This window comes from Colias philodice, chromosome 6 (genome assembly GCF_061535455.1).
Source record: "Colias philodice isolate Cphi_HAF_F1 chromosome 6, ilColPhil1 Martin Lab GWU primary, whole genome shotgun sequence".
Classification (NCBI taxonomy): Eukaryota; Metazoa; Arthropoda; class Insecta; order Lepidoptera; family Pieridae; genus Colias; species Colias philodice.
In genome coordinates this window covers 12,091,923-12,110,095 of record NC_143091.1, presented here as the reverse complement: position 1 = coordinate 12,110,095, position 18,173 = coordinate 12,091,923, and the positions used below count along the sequence as shown (strand labels likewise).

At 36.6% G+C, this 18,173-nt stretch overlaps 2 protein-coding genes across 8 annotated transcripts in view; one reads left to right on the top strand and one right to left on the bottom strand.

Moving 5' to 3' along the window:
- Window positions 1-491: 491 nt before the first annotated feature.
- COX5A (Cytochrome c oxidase subunit 5A) lies at window positions 492-1,624 on the top strand. The gene is made up of 2 exons (XM_089696843.1): window positions 492-716; window positions 1,080-1,624. Exons 1-2 carry the CDS (start codon window positions 580-582, stop codon window positions 1,399-1,401), a joined length of 459 nt encoding a protein of 152 aa, XP_089552969.1. The 5' UTR covers window positions 492-579; the 3' UTR covers window positions 1,402-1,624.
- A 4,306-nt stretch (window positions 1,625-5,930) lies between these two features.
- ewg (DNA-binding protein Ewg) overlaps window positions 5,931-18,173 on the bottom strand; it is a 15,516-nt gene continuing 3,273 nt past the window's right edge. The window contains exons 4-14 of one of the 7 annotated variants that reach the window (XM_089696887.1): window positions 17,155-17,279; window positions 16,212-16,385; window positions 14,955-15,117; window positions 14,491-14,603; window positions 14,012-14,140; window positions 13,280-13,399; window positions 12,629-12,751; window positions 11,914-12,052; window positions 11,686-11,801; window positions 6,645-6,782; window positions 5,931-6,257 (exon numbers count right to left, since the gene is read on the bottom strand). In XM_089696887.1, the coding sequence (XP_089553013.1) occupies window positions 6,210-6,257; window positions 6,645-6,782; window positions 11,686-11,801; window positions 11,914-12,052; window positions 12,629-12,751; window positions 13,280-13,399; window positions 14,012-14,140; window positions 14,491-14,603; window positions 14,955-15,117; window positions 16,212-16,385; window positions 17,155-17,279 (1,388 nt within the window). In that variant the 3' untranslated portion in view covers window positions 5,931-6,209. Of the gene's footprint in view, window positions 6,258-6,644; window positions 6,783-10,909; window positions 11,021-11,237; window positions 11,802-11,913; window positions 12,053-12,622; window positions 12,752-13,279; window positions 13,400-14,011; window positions 14,141-14,490; window positions 14,604-14,954; window positions 15,118-16,211; window positions 16,386-17,154; window positions 17,280-18,173 lie in introns of those variants that run through there. The other 6 variants (XR_016315805.1, XR_016315800.1, XR_016315803.1 and 3 more) reach the window with 6 other exon arrangements.

Below are 18,173 nucleotides of genomic sequence, written 5' to 3'. Positions count from 1 at the left end.
ATCGGTTTTTGTTCCGACCCTCCTCAATGTTAGTCTGCTGTCTGCATACTCCTCCGAAACGGGTGGACCGATTCTCATGAAATTTTCTGTGCATATCGGGTAAGTCTGAGAATCGGCCAACATCTATTTTTCATATGTACCACGGGCGAAGCCGGGGCGGACCGCTAGTAAAATCATAAATATCTTTATTTAGTTAGATTTACGCCATACTACATTCGAAAAACATAACCCTCCTCTCGGGGTCGGGTAAATAGTGTTGTCATCTACATAAATTTAAGAAATCCTTATTTTATTCCACGTGAGAACTTTATAATACAAATAAATTAAATGTAAGCTCTAAGAATTATATTTATTTGAATACTGTAAATATTTTACAGAGGTAACTATTTTTTTTTCTCGTACTATAGACAATGAAAATATACGCCGATTTGCGCATGCACCAAAATCAAACTGTATTGATTGACGTAGGTATGTAATATTTTTGGCAACTGGCAACATAAAGTTAGTTTTTGGTTTTCAGCCTCTCGGCAGCCATATTTTGTTATCCTTGCCAAAGTTCCTGTGGATTTTCCGTACAAAATGTTAAAATCGGCTTCGGGTGCTTTGGCAAATGTCCTGAGAAGGTCCTTGGTACCGGCTACCAATGTGTGTGCAGTGATTCCCTCAAGAAGGTCTCACGGAGGCCCCGTCGAGTCAGACGAAGAGTTCGATAGAAGGTAACCTGTCTGAAAATTTTGACGTTATGTAACTGAATATTGCAATGAATCGGTTGTGTTTGTGTTTTATTTGAAACATGTAATAGGTTAAGAATGTTGTTTCCAGAAAGTTATTACATGTCCGTAATTACATTATCATTATACATACGCAATAGCGTAAAGATAGACAACGTGAATCTAAGCCGGAAAATTTTATATTAAAGGCAAAATTAATATACAAAACTATATATTTGCTTCAGTTTTATGTAAGAAGAAAAGGATACTTACTCTTTTAATTAGCACTTTTAAGTTATGACGTAAACATATCACTTCAGACTCGCTCTAATTAATTTCAGTATCTTATCTTTTTAACTTCTATTTCAGATATGAAGCCTTCTTCAATAGGAAAGACATTGACGGATGGGAAATCCGTAAAGGCATGAATGACTTGTGCGGTATGGACTTGGTCCCTGACCCCAAGATCATCATCGCCGCGATGCACGCCTGCAGGCGGGTGAACGACTACGCGCTCGCTGTGAGGTTCATTGAGGCCTGCAAAGACAAGTGCGGAGGCAAAGTAAACGAAATCTACCCATACATCATCCAGGAAATCAAGCCAACACTCACAGAACTCGGAATTGAAACTCCAGAGGAACTCGGCTACGACAAGCCAGAATTAGCTTTAGAGAATGTGTACGAGATGTAAGGTTATTGGTGATAAGCTGTAGAAAATTTGTATAATAGTTTTGCTGTTGACTTATTTTATTTAATTGTGAAATACAAATATCAAAGTATTCTAGGTCCACCATATAAAATCGGCTGGCTTGTCTAATGTATTAAACATTAGCAAAATAGCATTGTAGTTTTATTGTTATTTTTTTATAATTTCAGAATTTATCACACCTAAATATTAAATATTTGCAACAGAATTCTGTTTTATTGTTATAGATTTCGATCCACAATTAATATTTTGAAAGATATGAACTAAAACAATGGTTAATTATACATTATATCATCACTATATTCAGACTGATAAGGATTAACGATATATTATACCATGACATGAAGAACTTATTTTACAGTTTCATGACCTACTAAATACATAATAATATTTAAAGTGTTGACATATTATATTATTCTTTACTACATACTATCACATTGTAAATAAATTGAGTTGAATCCATTTTCATATAAAACTGAAAGTTTGTAACACCTGTTATCTAATTGAGAGAGTCTTATCAAAATTAGTCCTTTATAAAAGAATATGCCATGCTAACTTCTTTGTAAATTTTTTAAAAATGAAATATTGAACACATGAGAAAATATTAAATTGCACCCATTGGTGAGAGTAGGTGTTATGCAATCTAACTTTCTTCTATGAACAAGGTTATATGGGTAAAATCAAACTAAAAATCAATTTAAAATACTATTTATTATCACACATTTTCAAGGAACAAAAAGTTTTCAATTTCTCCTGTGCAAAATTAAACTTATTTCAATGTAAAATTAAACTTCCTTTATGCATCTCATCATACATATCAATGGCCAATGCATATTTTGAAAGTACAGAAAACAGCTAAAGAATTTATTCCAAACTAGCGGTCCGCCCCGGCTTCGCCCGTGGTACATATTTACGTTTTCTCTACATAAAAACCATCCTCGTACTTCAAGGAATATAATAAAAAAGAATTATTGAAATCGGTTCAGCCGTTCTCGAGTTATGCGCTTACCAACACATTTTGCGATTCATTTTTATATATAAGATTAAGAATTATCTATCTCTAAATAGTATAAAACAGTCGCTTTCTCTGCCCCTATGTATGCTTAAGTTCTTTTTTTTTATATCAGATCAAGCAAAGGGGCAGATGGGCCACCTGATGTTAAGTGGTCACCACCGCCCTAAACCGCCGCCTTAAACAAATGTAACACAAGAACTGTAAAGGTAAAGGTGCTTTGCCGGCCTGTAAAGGTGCTTTGCCGGCCTTTTATGGACAAATAAGCTCTTTTTCTTGAAGGCCCCAATGTCGTAGTTGTTCAGGAACACCGCAGGTGGCAAATCGTTCCAAAGTTTCACCGTTCAAAGCTTTAAAACTATGCAAAGGATTCCCAAGAAAGGTTTAAGCATATAATAAATAATTTACTAGCTGCGCTCCGCAGTTTCACCCGCGTGGCTCCGCTTCTGTTGGTCTTAGCATAATGATATAATATAGCCTATAGCCTTCCTCGATACATGGGCTATCCAACACTGAATTTTTCAAATCGGACCAGTAGTTCTTGAGATTAGCGCGTTCCAACAAACAAACAAACAAACTTCAGTTTTATAATATAGTCTCAAATTTAGTGCTCGAGTAATTGTTAGCGAGAATACAGAAAACTACTTATAAAAAATTATACCTAAATTTGAAGTTAGCGGCTTTTGAGAGTAATCAAAAACATCCCATTTAGAAAAAATAACTATTGTTATAGTAATTGAACTCGAGTTCATCTACAATCCACATCTGATAGGCATTAATTTTTGAATCTGAAATTTTCTGAAATTTGAAGGAAAGAAATGAAACTATAAGTTTACGTAAATACTTTTAATGATTGCATTATACACACAGTCATACCATATTTACAATCGCAAATCATCACTTAACAACAAAATTGTGCTTTTCCATACCTATATATAAATATTAAATTAAATAAATTAATGAACACAAAATAAAACCAATAAATTATAAAATTAAAAACAATAAGGTTATGGATCTCCTAAATAAAATAAATAATATGCAATTATACAGATTTGTACTTTTCTAGGATGTCTACATCTTACAACTAGACTTGGCTAACAATTAAAAATAATTTATTATTATGAATTACATATTATATGAAACTTAACCTATGTCAAATAGGTTTCGTCGCCGAACCGACCACTGAAAACCAGCAAAGTCATCAACCGTCCCTAAATGCATAACATCTATACATTTCAAAACATCAATATAGATATACTTTGGATCTTTAACCCTGCTGAGGTCGCTCACTAAATACAGTGAAATTTAATTATATTAATTCTCCTAAGAAAGTATTTTACAATTTTAAATTACGTTTATTAGACTAGATCGTTACTATGACTCAAACCGACTAGAACGTGTCAACAAAAACTAAAATTAAATTAAAAACAACGATTGCACTTAAATACGCTTAAAATAAAGGAATGTAGGTAAAATAAAGTACCGGAACAAATATTGCGTTATTGCACAAAAATAAATTGGTATAAATATTTGGTGTTTCTTAATAAATTATCGATAAATTAATAAATTAAAAATTACGCTAGTCTGCGTCCTGAGGACGCGGTCGATCGCTGAGATCTTGGACAATTTATTCATAACATTATCTATGCCCGTTTTATAACTTGCTCGTTAATATTGTGACTAACCCTCAACTTGCATCACAATCATGTTCAAAATCTGTTTTTGGTGGTTTTTGTAACTTACATTCGAGAAATCACATATGTATTGTTTATTGAAACCATGTTTAGTGTTGATTAATTTATTTTTATCGGACCATCAACATCTACATCTGAGTAAGACATTTTATGTTTTCATTTGGCATATTTTTCTATTCTGAAATAGATCATCATGGCCTTTCAAGGCTGTATATTCACTTCTATTTTTTATTTTACATGTATTACAATTTTAACAACATATTTTCCTAAACGTGGCAACCCTAGACCTAGAGAAGAATAGTAACTATTATTTTCGCCGTTTAATAATTGAATCGTTTCTAATTTATTTACAATATAATAAGGAAGATGTTTAAAAATTTTATAGTAGGTATATTAGACCGGGAGATACTGACACAAAATTTCGAGTCATTTGTAACAGGATGGCGGTTCTACAGGGTTCTTAGTACGCAATGACAAAAAGAAAAATGATGGTGTGAACGCTGGTACTGGCGGCTTAGTCGCGTGGGCGTTACGATTTGTAACAGTATGGCACTTATTTTTCCTGGAAGTTTGAGGATCAAAGAATATAAATACAAAATTTCAAAGATCTAGGTGTTGGAAATCTTCACTTATATAAATTAATACTAAATTAATTTTTCAAGTATGACAGCACTTTTTCCCCCTACTAGAAGTATGGCAAATATAATAATGGTCACATTTTATCAAATACTCTCCAAAAATCCAAATGCAATACTGGTACAAAAAGTTTGGCGAAATAAATTTTTTTTGCAGATTTTCGGCGGTATGGCGACCATTTGGAATCGTCCGAAAAGTATGGCATGGCGATTTTCGTAAATGGCTGCACGACGATGGTTACCTGTGCAAAAGTTAGCCTGGTACAAATGGTTGAATAATTGTTTTATTTAAATCAACATATTCGCGTCGGTATGGCGGGCTGTAAGTCACACCGGAAAAGTATGGCATGACACTACCGCCTACTTCTTTTTTATGGGCTATCGGTAAATACTAAAATTTTTGTGTTACAAATCGTTTGACTTTCGCTATTTTTCCGACGAGTTCGGCTAACGCCCACGCGACTAAACCACCGATACCAGCGATCACACCATCATTTTTCTTTTTATCATTGCGTACTAAGACCCCTGTAGAACCGCCATCCTGTTACAAATGACAGAAATGAATGAATGACAGAGATGAAATTTTGTGTCAGTATCTCCCGGTCTATATATTGTTCGTGTCATTCGAGAATCTCATACGGTAACTCTTGTTTTATCTGTACATCATGTAACCATGTGTTAGGGCGCGTTCCCACTATGTCGTAACGACTAATTTATCGTTCGACGACTGTAGTCTCTACCTGTTCCCATTATAACGATTGTTTGTCGTCAACATTTTTTATCGTTTAGCGACTGTCGTATCTAGCTGTTCCCATTGGATCGCTCAGATCGCTCGCATCATCAGCAAGCTACAAATCTAGTCGCCTCTGCGTTCGCTTGGGTTGGGAAAAGCAAACCGAGTACAGACACGAGGGGCGCGCGGGTGCGAGAGGGAAGGGAAAACACGTGTTCGTCTACATAGAGTTGCCGTCCACGATTTTTTTATCGTTTCACGACTGTCGTGCTTGCCGTTCCCACTGTCACGACAAAGTGTCGTCACTGCAAAAACTGTTGTAGACGACAGTAAATTGTGTCGTTCTAAATGTGAACACCTCCATTTAAACATATAAGCCACGACACTTAAAACTACACGATTATCTGTCGTCACGACCCGGTGGGAACGCGCCCTTACGTGTAACATTTATAAATTTATACAATGCAATGTCTTAATATTATGTTCTATGATGAAAACGTCACAAACCGGGGTCTATCGTTAAAACACGTAAACAAGTGTCTATACAAAATGTTCGTACGCACCCGCCTGAAAACCTGCCATGTGTCACCTGTCAGTGTCACTGTCACCTGTCATGTGTCACTGTCAACGTGTATGTGTTATCTGTGGCGGTGTGGCTAGTCTGCACCCTGCGGCTCCCCGGCGGGCGGCTGCTGCTCGTCCGCCACGAGGCCCAGCAGCTAGGAGTCCGCGACCACCGCCTCGCGCTCCGACTTCACCTGCTGCTGCTGGAATGTCATTTGCTATACTGCGTTATTGTGCCGTGTCTGCTGCTATTATTGATTACATGATTAGGGGAAAGGCTTGTTTTACTGTATCAGTTATTATTTATTAATTCTATTCAATAGCCATAATAAAAATCATCTTCGATACTCTTTTTATGTTATCGGTAAAGGATTTTAGCTGCTGGGGCGCTTGATGGTAAGCGCTACCACCACCCATGAACATTTGCAAAGGCGTTAGGTCAGTTTGCATATCTTACACTTCTAATAATGGATTGCCAACATTAAAAAAAGGGATATTAATTGACGAAAGGTACACAGGAATTTTTTTTTGAAGGAATAGGATACGGTCCTCCGCATAATTTTTTTCTTTTCTCTAACATTATCACTCACCATCGCCTTAGTGAGCACGGTGGCGTCCTTGAGGCTGAGCACCTGCAGCACCTGCGCGTCGCCGCCGCCCTGCAGCACGACCTGCGCCACGCCGCCGCCCATCGAGATCGCCTCCAGCGCCTCGCCGTTCTGCTCCACCTGCGCCGTCTACGCATTATCTATTGCTATTTACGCTTTTTGGGGGACAATAAACAGTGTCCCTCTTCTAACCCGCTTTAACCCATCGAGCCCCAAGCGGCCCGATCGGTCCCAGACACAATAGATTTTCTATTGTATCTGTGGTTCCGGGGCCTGAGTTATTAATCTAAAGGGTGATTTTTTTGCTGGTTTCTTTTTGGCAATACTGTTTTTGATAGATCACGCGTGAATCGTGTCTTGTGTCTTTATCAAACTTGTTCAGTTTGGTCTATAATTTAACCATGAATCGACTTACGAACGAACAACGCTTGCAAATTATTGAATTTTACTATCAAAATGCATGCTCGGTTAAGAGAGTGTGAAGTCGGTTAAGAAGTGCGCGATGCACTTCATCGATTGGCGATTTTATTTTTTTTTGCCCAAAATGGAAGAATTGGACATGCCTCACACGTGGTTTCAAAAAGACGGTGCCACATACCACACGGCACGCGAAACAATAGCCCAATTGAGAGCCGTCTTCGGCGAACAGACTATGCACCTCCCTAGACTATGCACCTTACACAATAAATATAGCAACTCAGTGGATATTTTCTCAGACTCCCTCTATAAGTTTCGGAAAGCAATGCTTAACATTAAGACTTAATTCTTTTTCAAATTCAAATATAATTGTCTTTATTTCCGTAATATATAGATGAAATATTTAATGTACCTAATAACTTTTATATTGCCTGTTGTAATTAATCAGAACTCTTTAATGATAAGAGCACACACATTTCTTTTCTGTTTAATTGTATAGATATATTGTGTATAGAAGAAGATATCGCCTAATTTTATTATTAATCTTTGTGAATGTAGTGTTCATCTGTAATAGTTGTGCATAATAATGTGTAAATCCTATGTTACTGTTTTACGTGAATGATACATATGTAACAACTGGTGATGAACCTTTTTAATAAATAAATAAATAAAAATAAACAGTTTATCTCACGTTTTGGGCCCGTCGATTGGCCGCCTAGATCGCGTGATCAAACGTCTTTGGACTATTTCTTATGCCTACAGGGATAAACCAGCAACGATTGACGCACTGGTAGCCAATATTGAAGCATTTAAGTATTCGTGATATACCGGCCGATATGTTGTAGAGAGTGTGCCGAAATGCGAATGGGCCATCTAAACCGGAGCCGTGGCCATCATTTGCATGAAATCATCTTCAAACATTAAATTATATTGATCGTTTTATCAATTCCATTATAGATTACATCAACATTTTCAAGTTTTTTGTGTTTTTTTTGAAAATCAAATCCTATACCTCTTAAAAAATCACCCGTTATATTTTATACCAATATTATAAAGCTGAAAAGTTTGTTTGTTTGAACGCGCTAATCTCAGGAACTAATGGTCCGATTTGAAAAATTCTTTCGGTGGTAGATACATCTTCACACTAAGACCAACAGAAGCGGAGCCACGCGGGTGAAACCGCGGGGCGCAGCTAGTAGTATATAATTGTGAAAGAACTTGCTACGACTACAACTCTTCAAAAAATTTCTTTTGCACACACAGATTGCCATGTTGCAAATGTAACAAGGAAAAAATATACATACTTATATTATCAAGAGTAAATTGCACGTCGGCTTCTCAACCTACGTAGAGTGCAACTACGCGTAATAACAGGGACCCTCACAGGGCACGGCCCCTTTAACAAACATCTCTTCAATCTAGGGATCACAGACAGTCCGCTACAGAGCATGCATGGAGACCGAGGAAACGGCAGCCCACGTCATCATGGAATGTAAGGGGGTTGCGGAGTACAGGGCAAGACACCTGGGGTCTCCCGGGTCCCTCCCCGAAGCCTTTGGCAGCCCTCACAAGCTGCTTGGCTTCATGGAGGAGCTCGGGTGGTTTCAATTTTAGCTGGTTTCCCCCACCTCCCTCTCTCACGCAAAATAGGCGCTTGACGTCGAGTTGCGGAGAAATGCCCGTATTATTATTATTATTATCAAGAGTAAATACTTGTTTGTTTCAATATAATAAGTATGAACGTTGCAAATAAATTCATTTGATAAGTATTGTTGTAGTATGGAGGAAGTAACATATATGTATTTGAATTGGCCTCATACATGCTAATTAAAATCATACCTTTCCTCTTCATAATATAAATATATAAAACATATTAAAAAAAAAAAAAAAAACATTTGTTAAATAATAATAATAATCATCAAAACATAATTTAAAGCTAAGAATACAAAAACAATACACACCTGACGACGAAAACGAGCGCGTGCAATCAACAACTCACAGATAAAAAATAAAATAAAAAAAACACATCAAATAAAACAAAAATATAACACAATCACAGCTTTAATAGTGAATATCTATCTACTAGCGATGTAATTAGAATATTGTTTGTGAATTCTATAAAAATCAAGTTAGTACTAACAATGAAAAATCTTTGGTGAATAAATACTCTTTTTAATATATGGCACATATATTATATATGTAAATAAAGTAACGTTAATACGTAAATATATATTTTTAACGTATCACCAACAATATTCCAAACGCACAAAACAAACAACGCAAAAAATAAACTCTATGTTAACTTAAAAAAATAAACAAAATATTCACAATTTACTAGCGTGCATAGAGATGAAGATAAAATTTTAAATCTTTTAGACATGCTTTTTTTATAATTAACATGTCACCCTTAAAGCAAAATGTTCGTTTGTTATTATTCAAGTGTTAATTTGAAGTTTTGATCAGTTTCTTTTTATGGAAAAAACAAGTTTATATTATTTAACATTATCTTCATCTCCACACACAAGAACACTTCAAGCAACACTCACTGGCGAAATACTTAAAACTGGACATTTAGCATTTATCCACGAAGGTAATTTATCTAATTACACTAAATAGATTTCCTCTATTTTTAATAGTTATTATGCATTACAAATATCACTGTTAAGCTTATAGTCCTTCGTGAATATTAATGCTGTTTTTCACAATCAAATAAAAACTAAAACATTAATTTGTCAATAAACAACTATTAAGAAACGGCAAAGCATAAAATTAGAAACAACTTTAACTTTTAGAAAACTAAAAATAACAACTGGAAAATTAATTTTCACAAAATGAATGCGTGTTTTACAAACAAGCCTGGGTCATATAAAAATACACTTATCACATGCAAACAAAAAAATAAAATCTTACAATCATAGCACAATAAAAAAAAAACAAATTTCACTTGCAAAAATTTAAAATAGTGCTCAACTTAATTATGAAAACTTAACAATATGTGTAAATAACATTATGACAAATTCATTTCATGTAAATAAAGTATTTTTATGTAAAGTGTACAATGTACCGCTTTAAGTTAAGAAGAATTTAAAAGTCCTATATGCCTAAGTTTTTGGCACTATCACGCGTGAGATCAAGTTTTCAAATAACTATTTGGTATTTGGTTATTAAAATGAGAAACAATATATTAAGTAATTTTTAGGAATGACAAACATTTAAAAACATATTGTATTTATCTATCTACTGAGAAGCCAACAAAACTAAATTATTCCTATCTAAAAACAACATGCATTTAAAAATAGCGCAATTATTCTAAATAATATGCACCAAGTTCTTTACTTAGTCACAAATTAAAGGAATCACCTAAAATTAAATTGCGTCTGGTGACTAGATTTATAATTACACCTTTGGTTAAAATACTCTATTTTTTATATTCATTCGCTCATTCGCTTTTTAATCGTATTTTGAAGTTCATTTTATATAAGTTTCTTTTAAATGCAAAAATTCGTTGTAGTCGAATATAATTTATAACTCGTATTTAAGTGTGCAAAAATGTTGAATACACTCGCACGCAACGCAAATACGCAAAAGTGCATAAAGATCTTATGATCGATTATTCGAAATCTTATGAGACCGACTCATATACCCCTCTATATCACACTTTACTTGTGAACTTATCAATGCACAATTGCAATCAATCAATGCATGAACTTTATAAACACAAACCTAATTAAAATTTCACTTGGTCGTAAACAAACGTACGTTCACCCACAAATATTCACTGATACATAATGTAATAAAAAAAATTTCTTAGTTAATGTTGGAATATTATCCAACATTAACTAAGAAATTTAATCGCTCCTACAAGTCTTTAAATTCCAAGTTATCTCGAAACCAAAACGTTTCATCAAAACCAAAATTTCTATCCTATACATAGTGTTTATCTTAGAGCGTATACGCACTATGCGGGTAGCCGCATTGCGGGTAGCCGTCCGGCTGACCGCAAGCACAATTATGTACGTAATATTCATTTCTATGCGCACTGTGCGGTCTGCGGTAGCCGCATCGCAGTGCGCATAGAAATGAATATTACGTACATAATTGTGCTTGCGGTCAGCCGGACGGCTACCCGCAATGCGGCTACCCGCATAGTGCGTATACGCTCTTAATAAAGCGCTATTTAGTGTCATAAACACTATCCTCCCTCTTTCTCTATTAAACACTCTCAACTTTAACGCGTATCGCGCCCGACGCGTACACGCTCGCATCTAATCACGTACGTACACGTGTACGCCCCTGTACGTGTTTACTCCCATATATACGTACATGTGAACGTGCGTTACAAGTCTGATACTAAATTCCAACTTAACTCGAAACCTATTCATTCTACAACACAATAAAGCCCTATAACTATTGTAAACAATATCCCCCTCCCCCTTTTCCACTAAACACTCTCAACTTTAACACGTATCGCGCCCGACGCGTACATGCTCGCATCTAAATCCGCGCTTCTACGCACACGTGTACTCCCATATGTACGTGTAGGTGTAAGTGTAGGTGTACATGTACGTGTAGGTGTAAGTGTAAGTGTACGTGCGCGTGTGTGCACCTGCACGAGCGGCGCGACGCACACGCCGTCCTGCTGCTGCATGGAGGCCACCATCGACTGGTAGACAGACGCAGATACGGGAACTGTTATCACGCCCGACACGGACACGGGATAGCCTGGAAAATAATAATTATTTATTACAAACAATTTCGTACAAACATACAAGTGGTAAAAAAATGCTATCTGTATATAAATATGCTATCTGTCTGTCTGTCTGCCCGCACTCACCGTGGCCGTCGTCCGTGGTGAGTATGATCTGCGTGTCGGAGTTGAGGCCGGCCTCGTTCAGGTCCACGGCCACGCCCTCGCCGTCCAGCCCACTCACCGGCACTCCACTCACTACCGCACCGCCTTCTGTACTTTGGATCTGTACACACACATATATTTACATAAGCAACATTAATAAATAATTAAAGATGAAAACGAGTACACACACACAAAAAGTCATGGAAACGGGGGTCAAGGAACAAAAAAGATCACTAAAACATCGGTGACTCGGCGCGTCGCACGGGAACGTCAATCGCTGATGATAGCGCATTCCTTTAGTGCCATGTTATTATAACCTTTCATTATTTTTGCATCATGCAAGTCTTGTAATAAGTATACTAGTTGTAATAGCATTTCATAAATAATTCTAGTTTTATTTAAGGCCTGTTTGAAACATACATAATACATTAAATTTTTTAGTAATACATCCAACATTTTCTCCAGATAGTTAAAATTTACCATACAATGTTAACAACCTCGTCGAGTCTTATTAAAAGCAATGAAAATTTTTTGTAGATAACACCAAATTCTCTTAAACATGAAACTTTGCAAATTAAATTTATCCATATGTAACTAATAATTTGTCCGTAATAAATTAAAAAAAATCCCCAATACACAAAAAATTAAGTCAAAAGTTCTGTCAAAGTCATAAATAGCGAAAAATACAAACACATACGACTTGCGCGGTGGTCCCGTCGGGCAGCGTGATGATCGGGCTGTTGGGGTCCACCTGGATCAGCGACACCGAGCCGTCCGGGTTCGTGATCGTTTGCAGCACCGCTGGGGCGTATTGCGACATCTGGATGTTATAAATGTATACGTTATTCATTAATATACATTATAATATGCAGAATTCAATATATATATAAGATGGATTACATAAATGAGAATTACCAAAAACTTGCTATTTTTTGGCAATTCGTTTGAATAGAGACAAACATTTACTTAAGGTTAGAAGATTTCTTTTATAACATTGTTAAAATATAAATCACATAGGATCTGAAACCACATGCGGAAACCTAACACCTGCCAGATCCCAAATCCCACAAAATTGTAACTTGCCATGCTTGCTCGATCTATAACACACGAGCAAATACGTGTTCCGCTATCTAACCACCACAAACAAGCGCGGCAACCTAAGAATCTAAAGTCGCACGGGGCAACCTAGCACCCCCAAAGTCTTGCTTGCTTGCTCGACCCATAAAGTAGCAACAACGAGCTACGGGCGTCAACCTAAACCGGGACAACTACAACAACAACAACAACATAAACAGGACCCTAAACCGTTCGCGGCAACCTAACGCCCCCAAAAAGATCCGAAACGTACATCAACATCAGCTAGCGTCATCTGATCGATGCACACTTGCTGTGACGTCAGCACCGCCTGCTGCCCGTGCTTGCTCGACCCGCCAGAGTTGCAACTGCCGCTAGGCATGCATTGGGATGACTGTTTTTTATAAACATTGGGAATATTTTTTTTGTGGTGGGATTTTTTATGCAGGTACAAGCGAAACAATAAAAGTTTCACAGGCATCATTTTAGTCGATAATGATCAAGTTCGTTGACATAATAGTGCAACATAGTCAAATTTTGATTTGTTCCGGATCATATTTTAATAAAAGGTTGCAAAACATGAATAGTTGATATCCATAAAAATACATCGATAATAATACAACATGTTACCAAAATCCAGGCAGCAATCCAATTTTTGAATGAATGCAGAAACAAAGAAAACATTTACATTATTAATTAAAATTATGTAAAAAGTACGAAATATTAAGAATAAATATTGTGAGTGTATACTTCTATGTTCACAGTGGTGATTTGGATGAAATTACATGATTCGAGATTTAGATGGTGTTGAATCAGTTGAATGCATGTCTTAAACATGTGTTCCGACCTGTAGTTTTTATTAAAACAATTATATATTTTGTCATTTTCGAAAACACATTATAAATTATATTTATTGTATGAGTATGTGCGGGCTTATGTGTGTAAGTACGTTAATGTGTCTACACATGTCATGCGGGTCTATGCGTGTATGTGTGTATAAACATACCGCAGGCGACAGCGCCCTCTGGTGGTGCTTATCATCGTCATCGTCCGTGAAGGCGGGCAGCAGGTCCTCACGCCCGTGGTACTTGTAGCAGTTGATCACTATCTGCCGCAGCGCGTGCGTCCACGACATCTGCGGATACATACATACAGTTTTTGTAAGATTTTAAGACAGAAAATCGATTTTTTTGGGTAACGAGAGGATACAGCTACTGTACTTAATAAAAATACAAATACAATTAAATTATCTACGTTTACTCTATTAATTATATGAGTTTTGGTATATTAGGGTAAACAATAAATGAGATCATAATGAAGCCATCTAAAACCTCACAATCTAATTATTCCCATGTACATTATACCACTGCTAGCTCTGATTCCTCGAGACAAATCAGGCTTTATTTCTCCAAATCAAAAATTTGTTACTGTCATATTTGACAACATTTACATTATTTCTAAAGACGTTGAAGATACAACACGTACCTTTTGCTTCTCATCCTCGGACCGTGCGTCCATGCGCACGTTGGCCCACGGCAGGTCCTTGGGCCACCACGGCGGCCGTGTGGATTCACGTCCCCAACCCGGCTTGCCTCGCACTGCACACAAAAATATATGTATAGATATTTATATAAGAGTTTGTGTACAAGAGTAAATTAAAGATCAATTGTGCATATTGATATTGAAATGTAAGATATAATAATGCTATTTTATAGCATTTTACTGTAGCGAATTTTCTTTCCAAAAAAGATTATAATTTATAATTATAACTTTTAATTAAATAATATAATAACTAAAATTATAAAACAATTTAATTAGCAAACGAGACATTCGTCATTGCTATTGACAAAAAGGTTTCATTAATTCAACGTTCAACAAATGCTATAATTGTTATTATGAATTCACGTTATGCTATGGTACACGTATTGTCAATTGTCTGTGGCACTCACCCATGGAGTACTTGAGCATGAGCGGTATGAAGGCCCTCAGCTGGGCCTGCGTCATCTTCTCGACGGGCGTGGGGATGCCGTCGATGATGAGCGGCGGCAGCTCGAACAGCGACGGGTCCTCCTGCGGCGGCGGCGGCGCCTGCGGGCCCGAGCCCAGCCCGAACTGAACAGTTATTTCGCCGAGTGCCCGGGGACGAGTGCACACGCGCACATACGCACCGGCGTACGTGCGCATGTGCACTCGCACGCGCGCCACTCGTGCGCATGCGCAGAACGCACAGTGCACGGAGTACTTACAAAGAGGAGATATACGTGGAATACGGTGGGCTTGACAACCGGTGGAATTAAATATGCGTATTTGATAGTCAAGTAACAAATATGCGCTGAGCACTTCGGTCACTTATTATTATAGGTTATAGTTTGTATTTAACTAATATCTCTTCTCTGTATTCGTTCCATAGGGCGACTCCCGGTTTCCACCGCACACAAGACAAAACTTCTCCCAAATATCAAAATAAAAGAATTTACTTGGGTATCAATTTTTTAATTGTAATTTTGACGTGACAACGTCTTAAATTAGGTTGCGGCTGGGAGTCACTTATGAAAAAGTGTAACGCTCGGTAACGTTACGATGAATCACCGAACGAGAGAGAGGCCCGCCGAATGCCTTGCGTCTCTCTCCCACTCAACTATGATCGTTGTCACGTAAAATCTTCGCCCGTAAAACCGACTTTACAGGCAACCATTTTTTTTTAGTTTACTTACTATTAATGTGCAGTGGAAAACGAATGATTTTAGAAATAAAATTTCATTTTGAACAAGTTATTTATTTTATTTTTTAAGAAACGAATTACACCTAAGAGATAAAATTACTCTCAAATTACATGAGAAAAAGAAGAAGGAATAATTCTACTTTTACATTTCCTTCTTTTACCATTACTTCCGTGGAATTTAGTATTGGGAGGTCGACAACTTTTCCGAGAATCCATATATGTTTTTAATTATTTAAACTTATCACTAGGTCATCATGCAGCCTATTTCTATAATTTATATCTGTAATTTTATTCGTCTTACATTCGTCGTATAAGTTCCGGTCATGTGCATGTGTAATAACATTGTGAATGTAAATGTTGTGGCATGTCAACGCAGTTACGTGTCTATGTGTATACGTTCTTGTATTCGTGTGCGTGTATGTTATACATACATAATAGCCAAATACACATATACGTGTGAACAATCTACGCATGTATGTGTCACCTGCTGAGCGAGCGCGTTCTCCAGCTCCTCCATGATCATGCAGCGCAGGTTGCGCACGACGTCCTCCAGCGGCTTGGCGCCGAACACGCGGTACGACGTGTTCGGCTTGCCCGGAGTGGCCACTAGTACGACGGCCTGCTGGCCCACGCGTGTCGCGAACTCTTCTATCGTTTGCTGTTGGATGAATGCTTATTATTGCTAAGGAAATAGTCATATATCGTTTGGTAGTTGGTTAAATGGTTATTAATTATACGTATTCATAATGCGTGAAGTTGAATAATATGATATAAAATTATCGATTCTTGACAGAGATAGAAAAACTTTTATTTGGCTCGAACATTTTTCTTCATTATGATATTATTAGTTTGAACTATAATTTCATAAATGAACCTATAATTAGATGTCAATATTCCGTATACACACTCAATGGCGATACATTTTTCCTTATTGAAATTGATAAATTATTTAATGAATAATTTTTATTTTATTTTACTCGCCTCGCCTGGTGGTAAACATAGGTGCGTTCGAAAGTTAAGCATATCAACTCAAAGAAAAGTTTCACTTCTAAAACAAAGAATTCAAACAAATTCTGAAAATAAAAAATATTTTCAAAGAGATAATTTATGTATCTAGTTTTCAAAAAACGAACTATTCGCTAATATCGTAGATCATGCCAAATATATTCAGTCTATGACCGTGACACAATAAAACTAATGTGATTACCGCCCCTCGCACGGAAGGGTATCGATTCGCCCAAACAATGTTCAAATATTCACCCTACAGCACAAGTTCACGACGAGGTCGTTGCTACTTTAATGGGGACATTATTTTTTTAACTTTAAATTATTGAATTAGCGCCTAGCCTGTTTTGAATGCGGATTAGGATTTATTTGATGATGGTATTCGTTTTTTTTGGGACTTTTTAGAAATTTTCTCCACTTACCCTCAGTTTCCTAAGAAGTCTATTCTGATGACGTTTTCTGACTGACGGGTTGGTTTCAAACGAGTGCGGCCGTTTGCGTTTTTTGGAAGATGCTATGGCGGCCGCTGCTGCCATACCGACGGGCCCTGAAATATTGTTTGCATTAAATTTGCTTCTCTTTAACAAAAAGCGATTTATTGGTTTTCAGAAGTAACATTGACACAACCTACTAGCAAAATAAAATTATCATTTCTTAAAATAGTGAAAGGAAGCATATTTGAGAATAAATTTAAAATAGGAGATTCGAAACAACGAAACTACCCACCATAGATTCTCCTGAAAGTTAAGTAGACTGCAGTGATTGTAAGAAACACGCTAGGTGCGTCCATTATAAGCAGAACTAGTGTATGAATAAAAATTCTGTGTATTTATGTCTACCTAGTAGTGTTGGTCAGGATCCTGCAGGATCTAATAAATAATTTGGAAAATCCAAAAGTGCACGCCTCATAATTTTTTTTTAATAAATATTTATTAATTATTATTTTTGTTTATTTAATAACAATTAAACCACATCGAATCAGACCCTGAAAAATGAAAGGTTTCTATTCCTGAGCATACTCAAGCGTAAGAGAAAAAAAAAGACTCGATTAGTAAAGTATTTCGGTCGCTATCGTGTTAACAAGAAAAAGGATCCGCACATACAGACACACGGACGTCCAAGACAGAACTTTTTTAAACTGTTTTTTAACTAGTTTAAATAACAAAAATGACATCAAAAATATCATGAACGTTAAAAATAGTGTTTTTTCTTAATATGTGTGTGTATGTATTATCTTACAAGTGCAATGTATGATACATAAAGACATTTTAAGTTTGAAAAATCAGATGTTTTGCGCGAAGTGACAGTAGTACCCACCTCAACGCTTCGCTTATGAGGCGTGCAATAATCACTAGAGCAAAAGCCCTGGAGGCTGTTGGCATGAATACTTATCGACTATTAATACTCACCAGCCTCCGCCAGCTGCTTGGTGACCTTATCA

Coding starts and splice junctions, on each gene's coding strand:
- COX5A (XM_089696843.1), top strand. CDS start 580: ATGTTAAAATCGGCTTCGGGTGCTTTGGCAAATGTCCTGAGAAGGTCC. Junction 717..1,079: donor GACGAAGAGTTCGATAGAAG/GTAACCTGTCTG, acceptor CTTCTATTTCAG/ATATGAAGCCTTCTTCAATA.